The 10,053-nt window shown below is 36.7% G+C and overlaps 1 protein-coding gene across 1 annotated transcript in view; it reads left to right on the top strand.

Moving 5' to 3' along the window:
- Nucleotides 1-9,124, top strand: part of LOC107722542 (ephrin type-B receptor 3-like) — a 43,385-nt gene extending 34,261 nt beyond the window's left edge. The window contains exons 13-18 of the mRNA XM_016530921.1: nt 718-933; nt 2,303-2,452; nt 3,401-3,594; nt 6,827-6,902; nt 6,983-7,117; nt 8,882-9,124. Of these exons, the coding sequence (XP_016386407.1) occupies nt 718-933; nt 2,303-2,452; nt 3,401-3,594; nt 6,827-6,902; nt 6,983-7,117; nt 8,882-9,124 (1,014 nt within the window). The remainder of the gene's footprint in view (nt 1-717; nt 934-2,302; nt 2,453-3,400; nt 3,595-6,826; nt 6,903-6,982; nt 7,118-8,881) is intronic.
- Nucleotides 9,125-10,053: the final 929 nt, after the last annotated feature.

Below are 10,053 nucleotides of genomic sequence, written 5' to 3'. Positions count from 1 at the left end.
CAGAAGGTGCTTTACTGTACACACACACATATATGTGTGTGTGTGTGTGTGTTACAGTATATATATATATATATATATGTGTGTGTGTGTGTGTGTGTGTGTGTGTGTTAAACACTGCACAAACTGTCCTTGTTGCATGTGAACCTGTATTTAATGTAGTATGGGTCATGTTTTATAATTGGTGCCAAAATGCAGTGGAGTTTTATTTCATGGACGGCCACTGACATGATAGCAAATGGACACGTTGATAAGCCTATTTATTTTCTTGTCTCAACTATGTACGATAATACGGTCATTTGCATTTTATTATTAGATTGTATTATTGTTTTATTCCCACTGTTCGTGATCCTATCAGAACAGACTTGTAACCCAGCAGCGAACCACTGCTTCAGATTTTCCCTATTCAGAATATGAAAATGAAAACATGTGGCTTTGATATTCTATGTGAAGTGTGTAATTGAATTACGCTTTCAAATATTCAGTGCTATTGCAAAGGATATTCCTCCATAAGGATAAGCTTTTGTGGAGTTCTGTGGAGACACTTCTTCATAACTTTGGCATCCTGATACTCTGAAGAAGATTACGGGCTGCTGCGAGTAGAATTAGTCCAGCGGCTCTGTCAGAGTCAGGCTGATTAGAACGAGTAGAACTGGTGTAGTGTCGTGTTTACATCTGTTAATGTCACTCGCTCTCTTCTATTGTACTGTTCCCGCTCAGCTGAACGATGGCAGGTTTACTGTAACGCAGCTGGTTGGCATGTTGAGGGGAATCGCAGCTGGCATGAAGTATCTGTCCGACATGAACTACGTCCATCGTGACCTGGCTGCCCGCAATGTGCTCGTCAACAGCAACCTGGTGTGCAAAGTGTCCGATTTTGGCCTCTCTCGCTTTCTGGATGATAACTCATCGGACCCCACCTACACCAGCTCATTGGTGAGTTCGGTTAAAGTCGTGCATGTTTGCTCTTTTTATAATAATAATACAAAAAAATAATGAAATATCCTTGTTCCAACAAATCCTACGATCCCCACTAAGCCATTACTGTATCTCATCTTTAAGTATTTTGTCTATACAAATATACAAATTAGTAGCCAGTACACTTAGTACAGACAGTTATTTTCTTTATAAATAATCAAATAAATAATTATATAAAAAATAATAATGTAATTTAAAATGTAAAATTTAATTTAAACATTAAAAAGGACATAACGTTGGCCACTCTAGGCCATGTAAATTATAAAATAAGACAGAGTTAAACATTTTTCATGGTCCATTTTATTAACTATTATTATTACTATGTTATTATACTATTATTACTATATTGTTATTACTGTTATTACAACTATGCTAGCTGTTTATGTAGCTGCATAGATTTTAATGGGTAATCATCATGATATTGGTTGGCAATACCATGGTATTTTGATTTACACCATGATATTGATTGAGTACCGTGGTTTTTACAGTACAAGGTATTTCAAAGAATACTATGATACCTTACATATTCTGTGGTATTTATGGACTTGATACATCTCCAAAACCATGTTAGTATGGTGCTGTTTGGTATTTTTTGTCATGAATTCATTTTGTCTATTGTCCATGTCTATTAGCTTTGTGGGAATTTTCAGAGAGCATTTTATCGAAATCCAGGTGCCAGACAGAAATGTAGCGATATCTGTGCTTTGATCAGATACAGTGTGCATTAAGAATTGATAAGAAAAGCCTTGACCATCAGAATCAGGAGTACAGATGGCATACTTGATATGTGGAAGAAGCCTGTCTCTATCTCTGTCTGTTGGAAACATATGGATGTAGTCAGTACAGTACGTGATGATGGCTTGTTCAGTGTGTCCGACATGATAAGCTACGGATAAGGGAATTGAATGACTAGAATCCCATATAAATCCTTTCGTTTTATTTTTAGCATCTACATCAACTAAAAATGTTGAGTAAACATTTGTGTCCTTACCGGGCATGCTAGTAGTCAGTGAAGATTTAGCACTAGCATGCTCGTTTAGCTCGTGCTTTGCTTGGATTAGTGTATTGAGTCTTCCCATTCACGTTGTCTGTTTGGGAGATAGATCAAACCGTTATGTTTCTAGTTAGATTCCTGCCATTTTATTTTTTTACTGGTTTTCATCTCAGATTAATGACCCCAGCCCGGATACCCCGTGGGGAGGAAGCTCTGTGTAGGGGCCGAGTCTTTACACTAATTAGGCAGCTGAAGACTCAAGCCATGTCGTTGGTTTTAAAGTCTGTGTTTGAATTGAATGGCCTCTCTGTGTGTATGTGTGTAATTATGTAGGGGGGAAAGATCCCAATCCGCTGGACCGCCCCCGAGGCCATCGCCTTCAGAAAGTTCACCTCTGCGAGTGATGTGTGGAGCTACGGGATCGTGATGTGGGAGGTTATGTCATTCGGGGAGCGGCCATACTGGGACATGAGCAATCAAGATGTAAGTCAACTTTTTATGTTACATTTTGAGTGAATCTCATGAAATCTCATGTTTAGGTCACATTTCAGTCCAAAATGACAAGTAAGAAATTGGATTTTGCATAAAAGGAAAGTTGATGTTTAAAATATTTTAAATTGTGACTATTTTCATGACAATTAGTGACATTTACCCTTAAATTTATCAGTAATCCTAAAAAATAACACTGCCAAACTTACATGCTAAAAAACAACAACTTACTTACACATAGTAATAATATTAATAAAATATTAATTCTTATTTGTATTAATATCAATTATTCATACTTTTATTGTATTTATTAACAATAAAAAGCATAACTTTGGCCACACAGGGCAATTTTATTCATTAAAAAGGAGGGAAATAATAATTAATAATTCTCCATGGTTATTCTCATATGTATTCTGATTTAAATCAATCAGCATTTTAATAAAAACCACTGTATAAGGACTTTTTTTTATTTTATATGTTGTACTATCTTTTATTTTATTAAATAAATGGCAATACAAGATACACTACAACTATGCTAAATACTAAATACTTCACATTTTGAATAATATAATATAATATAATTTGAAAATGTGAAAATAGGTTTGTATAAAAAGAATGTGTGTGTGTGTGTGTGTGTCATATGACCCAGACATATTCCTGACAGATTTCATGAGATCCATCCTTTCACATTTAATACTAATCTCTTTTATCTCAATGTTTATTATCTCTGATCAGTGCTTTATGCTGTTTTGTCTATACTGCAAGCACAATGCTATATGTTTTATTCTGAGGTGCTCTTTTTTCAAGTCTATTAGTCTTTATTATGGTTTAACGATTGTAACGTTTCGGTCATATACTGTATGCCTGATAAAACTCTGCATACTGCTGAGTTTGTCCTAATGCAAAAGGACAGTGTAATTGCTCTGTCTGTTGATGCTGTAGGTAATGAACGCAGTGGAGCAGGACTACAGGCTGCCTCCTCCCATGGACTGCCCCGCAGTGCTGCACCAGCTCATGCTGGAGTGCTGGGTGAAGGAGCGGAATATGAGGCCACGCTTTGGACAGATCGTCAGCACACTTGACAAGCTCCTCCGCAACGCCGCAAGCCTCAAAGTGCTTACCAGCACACACTCAGGGTGAGCAGAAAACAGGCCAGATTAGACACGGGTCAATTATGGCTTTGACTTACAGGAAAAGATGGATCTTCCTTCCGAAATATAGTTTATGAACTCAAAATTGACAGAGTATATGGCAAATAGTATGCTGTTACTGCTACTTTTACTGCTATGCACGAAAATTTTTCATATCGACTTTGTGATATTTTAAATGTAGATCCTATTATAAATTTTTTCAGCAGAGAAGAAGATTGTATTGCTTTTTCATGACTCAGAAGAGGTTGCTTTTTCATGACTCAGGAAACATAGTTTTGAGTTATATGTCATTTAAGTATCAACTTGTCTCAGATGTATGAAAGCCTGTTTCTGAGAAAAAAAAATGTTTATTGTCACATAAAAATGTGTCTCACAGCCGTTTACACAGCGCTGTTGCGTTTTATGTTTTTGGTGTGTCAATCAGTTTAATTAGTTCACATATGAACCAAAGATTCGCACTCAAACGTTTTTTAAATCTGCTAGTACATTTTATTTGACCTTCGTCAGCACATGGGACACACTGTGTGATATATAAAGCCACACTAATTTGTCAGAAATAAAGTTGCAATTGCAACAAGGAGTCACTTTGCAAAGTATAAAGTGGAAAATACAAGAAATAAAGTTGCAACTGCAATAAAGTCACATTATGAAACATAAAGTCGCAATTACAAGAAACAATAACAAGTTGTAATTGACATTCACTTTGCGCAATATAATGTTTAAATTAAAATAAATAAATTCACAGTTGAGATCGCATTGTGAGACGTAAAGTGAATTACAAGAAACAAACTCAGTTTAAAATTTAAAATGACAATTACAGGTCACAACTGTGAGATATAGTTATGTTGTGCAGTATAAAGTTGAAATTAAAATGGCAAGACAATTTGCAATACAAAGTCACATTGTGAGATTTAAAATGACAGTTATGATGTAATGTGACTGATATGTAAAGTCACATTTTGGGATAAAAAGTCACAATTATGAGAAACAAAGTTGCAATTTCAAAAAGTCACAGTTGCAAGACAAAGTCGGATTGGGAGATTTAAAAAGACTTACAAGAATCATAGACACAACTGTGTCATGTAACATTGCGGGATATAAAGTCACAATTATGAGAAACAAAATCCTAGTTGCAAGAGTCACATTGGGAAAAAAAATCACATTGTAAGATTTTAATTGAAAGCAATTTTTGTGCAATATAAGATTTCATTTACAAGAAAATCACATTTTGAGATTTAAAATACTGTTGCTCTAAATAAAATGGCAATTGTGAAATATAAAGTTACAATTACCTTAGTTTTACTAGCAGAAACTGTGGCATATTGTGAGGATATAGAGTTCAAAATGAAAAGCACAGTTTGTGACATTACTGAGATCTCTATGTAAAGGGATGTGAGATTACTAGGGAGAAACATCTGAGAAACAGGAGACTTTGCTCTTTATTCCATCTCATTGCAATCTAGGAGAAACAATGGAGATATTAAAAAGAGATCTATCTTTCCTACAGGGAAAGCACAAGCTGAATTTTTAAACAGAACATGTGCAGCAAAATACCTATCACGATAAGCTTACCCCTCCCCGCGCCTCACTATGCAAATCATTGTTTACCGTGTAGGGCTTTTCCCCCACCCAACTCCTCACGATAAGCAGTTTCAACCACATAAATTATCCAGCAAATAAATGCAATCCATAACACTGCTGAGTCTGTCAAAATAAGCACGCTCATTTCACTTGCGTTTGTAAACGCGCTGCTCTCGCCTGGAACGATTTGAACTGCACCGTCTTGGGAACGGAGTAACGGCTGACTTACACACAGTGCAGTGCCCTTTCCTCTTCACTGGCTGCTGTGTCTGCTCGCTGGGGAAGCTGGTTCGGTTCAGACTAGGGCTAGTGGAGGTGGTGGAGAGCTTAATAAGGGAGATGGAGGAGATGCTAAAAGAGAGCAATGACTTTAATTAGTCGGCTAATGAGCTTTTTAATGTGCTGGCAGTGGAGCCCCATGCCTAATGGTCGCGTGTGTACGGGTACGCATGCGGGTGCGTCATGCCTCCACGTGACGCTGCATGCTGATGGCCTGTGTATGATTCATTTATGTTTGCATCTGTATGCTCGAGCATCCCTGGCCAGGCTGTTGACATGCCATGATCCAATCTCCAGAGACAGCTGTGTGTCTGAGTGCGTGATTACTGTTCTCATTTAAATGAGAGTGAACACATTTGGCCTTTTTTTATTGGAAATTGAAGGAATAGTTTACCCCAAAATGAAAATACCGTCGTCATTCTCTCTCGTGTTGTTCCAAACCTATGTGCTGTTATTTTTCACTGTAAATCAAAATTAGGAATTTTTAAAGAATCTTTACAGAGCTCTTTCTGCACCAGAGTTGTGTCATCCAGAATTGAATTGAGAATTGCTCCAATTCAGTTTCTAAATTTGAATTTGATGTTATTTAAATTTGAATTTTATGGTATTTTAAATTAAATTAATTTACAAGTAAAGTCAAGACAAACTTGGATGGATGGATTGATGGAGAGAGAATTAGATAGATAGATAGATAGAGGGATGGATAGATGGATGCATATATAGGTGATGGATGGATGGATGGATGGACGGATGGATGTATGGATGGAGAGATAATTATATAGAGGGATGGATAGATGGGTGGACAGATGGATGATAAACATAGACAGATGGATGATGGATGATAAATAACATGAAAATATATAGGTGATGGATGGATGGATGGATGGATGGATGGATGGATGGATGGATGGATGGATAGATAGATAGATAGATAGATAATTATATAGAGGGATGGACAGATGGATGCCTATATAGGTGATGGATGGATGGATAGACGGATAGATAGATAGATAGATAGATAGATAATTATATAGAGGGATGGATAGATGGATGGACAGATGGATGCATATATAGGTGATGGATGGATGGATAGACGGATGGACAGATGGATGGATGGATGGATTAATGAAGAGATTAATATATAGACAGTGGATAGATAGATATATAGATAGATAGATAGATAGAGGCATGGACAGATGGATAGATTATAATTAAACTTTTGTTGAGGTATGTGACCAATTTGAAAGCCTTTTTGACATTAAATAACTATGCCTTAAAATGAAAATCTTCAGTGCTGTCATATGTCAGTGTTTCCTGCAAATGCTGATTTTTGTATTTTGTATTTCCCTCTCTATAGTGATCTCTGTCGAGTTGGCGGGACCCTGCCGGGCCATCAAGACCATAGGCAGGCTAGGGGAACTCATATTAATGTTAAAAAACCTCATAAAGTGAAATTTTCATGCCATGGGACCTTTAAAGAGACAATGGAAAACCTGTATACAATTTGGGACAGTGTCGCACCCCTCCCAAGGAGCCTGTGGAAAACTACGGCGTGTCCAATGGAAAACTGTATGGGCCTGATGGGCAGCCTGTGTATGGGGCACCTGGGGAGTGCTGGGAAAACACAGCACATGTTAATTGGAATTCTGTATGATGGCGCCTCAGGCAATCGTCTTTGTTCTTTCCCTCCCTTTTGCCATGACTTTCTCATGTTTACATGGAATTTTCATCACATGGATTCAATTGACAACGTTTCTACTTCTCAGGTTCAGTTTGCATGTGTGCATGTGATTCTCTAATGGCAAAAAGCGATCACTCTCTTCCGTAACTCCAATCCCTTCCATTCTTCCTCTCATTTGCCGAGGCCACAAACGATGAGACGGACTCAAGACTTATAAGCTAACTGTAATAATGTTTAAAAATGTATTAAATGTAAGCCTGTTTGATGTTGGCTTGAGGATATTTTGCCGCTCTTTTTCCCTCAAAGACTTGTTTCTTCTGATCTTTTCTTCATATTGAAGAAAGGAAGAGATGAGTGGATCACATGAAAGTTTCAAACTAGCCAGGATGGACTCAAACTGTAACTTTCAGAAAGAGAAGAGGAAATTTTCAAAGAATGGAAAGTCCTTTAAGGGCGAGTGGACTTTAAAAAAGCGAACTGTTACGATTCAAGAAAAGTGTTTTATTTACCTCTGTTGTATTTTGTCTTCCATGAAATGCTCTTGAGAGATTTGTGGAGGACTTTGGACTGTGATTTAAGAACTCCCATTTCCCCTGCCTGTGAGCAAGGGGGAATTGTGCTGTCTGTGTGTGTGTGTGTGTGTGTGTGTGTGTATGTGTATGTATGTGTGTGTGTGTGTGTGTGTGTGTGTGTGTGTGTTTGAGAGAGCCAGTCGATCTCTACAGCTTTACATGCATGCCATATTCAAAACTCAAACCTATCCGAGAGGTGAGACGACGACAATTTGACTCAAGAGCTGTTGTTTGATGAATATTCCACTTATTTTAATTCAGTCTGTTCAAATATGCATAACTGTGTAAATAAATGCCTCATAAGAACTGAAGAGTCATTGACATGATTATAATGGCTGATTTACGAGACCCATAACACCCACATGAAATGTTCCAAACTACTTTATTCAGTGCATACTGCAACAAAATGCTACATTGCTTTTTTTTGTTTCACACTCTATTGTACATGCTGTAATAGGCGATAATCAAATTACAATTTCCTTTAAAATATTTCCTCTCTCATATGAAGCATTAGGAAGTCAAGTTCATTTTAGTGAATCGTTTTGTTCAACTGATTCATATGGTTCAAAAATGATTTATCAAATCATGTGACTCCCTGCACAGATGTGTTTAGCTCTATAAAATAATATGATATTTAAAAATATGCATTTAAATATTTATTGCTATTAATTATCAATTAATATGAAATCATATATTATGTAAAATAATAATTATAAGAAATATTTCAATAATATTCATATTTTAATATAAATAAATATAATAAATATTAATAAAATAATATATATATATATATATATATATATATATATATATATATGATTTATTTAATACATATATTTTATATAATTATAATTTGTATAATATTATAATTAAAATTATGATATATTAACATTTCAATTGATATTCATCATTTGAACACGTTAACTTATGCGTTTGACAAGCTAATTTCAAGATTCTTCAATACTGCCAACATAACACCATTCTATGTGCGCATCGACGTCCAACATCCAATTATCCAAAAGTTTGCCTGATATATAATAAAGTATAATCCCCCCGAATCGCCAGTGCTTATTTCTTTATGAGCAGACTTGGAAGGCGGTTTGTCAGTCTGATCAGAGCTTCTCTATCTCTTGTGTATCTCCCTGATTTCCCAATTCAGATCTCCCTCTGTGCCAAAGCTCTGCATTCCCCACGCTGCACAAAAGCACGTTTGATCTTTCCAATTACGCCGGCTGCTCTGTGCAAGCCTGCAGATCGGAGAGAACAGCTTGGCAGCAGAATTGGTTGCACATCAGGCTCTTTTACTGGCGGAGTTATTCGCCCAGAGGTTCAGAGCCGCGTACCTGCCTTTGCTGCTGCCTCATCAGGAGAACCGGGACTGTTTGGGCCAAAAGTGCAGTAATAATCACAACGCGTGAACTCTCATTAAGATGGTGAAGGGTTGTGTGTGTGGGAGGTTGTGTGTTTTTGTTTGTGTATATGTGTGTGTATCTGTGAAAGAGGAAGGGAGAGTGTTAGTGTGGGTGGTGGAAATACAGTAGCTTTGTTCCAAAACCTAGTGAGCTGCCTTACTGTCTACTGACTACATGAGCATTTTGACGGAAATGAAACCTCATAAGTGACCACTGCAGAACACTCTACATAGGCAGCATCTCTACATATGCTACAAACAAATAGCATTCCATGCAGGAGCCTCAATTTTCCTGATTTTAATGGTCGTATGTTAGCATGTTGCTAAGCTAAATACTTTGAAAGTCATAACCTCGCAAAAGATTGTTATGATACTCTCTACAGCAACTCAGGCAGCCACTCTATATATACTGAAAGACAAATAGCATTCCACACAGGAGGCTCAGTTTTTTCTCAGATTTTAATGCTTACATGCTAAAATTGCTAAGCTAAATACTGTCATAACCTTAGAAGTGACTGCTACTACATAGACAGCAACTCTATATAGGCTGCAAACAAACAGCCCACCACTCAGAAGCCTCAATTTTCCTCTAATTTTAATGGTTGTATGTTAGCATGGTGCTAAGCTAAAAACCATGAAAGCCATGGCCTCACAAATGACCGTTAGAATACAGTCTATATAGGCAGCAACTCTAGATATGCTGCAAAAATAAAATAAAATAAAAAATAGTATTCCACACAAGAATGTCAGTTTTCCTTCAATTTTAATGGTTGTTTGTTAGTACGTTGCTAAGCTAAACACCCTGAAAGTCATACCCTTATGGAACAAAAATATATGATATAATATTCATAAAGTTTTATCCTTTCTTGTGCCCATATATTGCACATAAATTTTCCCATATAAATGTGAATGTATGTGCA

Source organism: Sinocyclocheilus rhinocerous, unplaced genomic scaffold (assembly GCF_001515625.1).
Source record: "Sinocyclocheilus rhinocerous isolate Xijiao unplaced genomic scaffold, SAMN03320098_v1.1 scaffold161, whole genome shotgun sequence".
Lineage (NCBI taxonomy): Eukaryota > Metazoa > Chordata > Actinopteri > Cypriniformes > Cyprinidae > Sinocyclocheilus > Sinocyclocheilus rhinocerous.
This window is presented reverse-complemented; position numbering and strand designations above follow the sequence as displayed.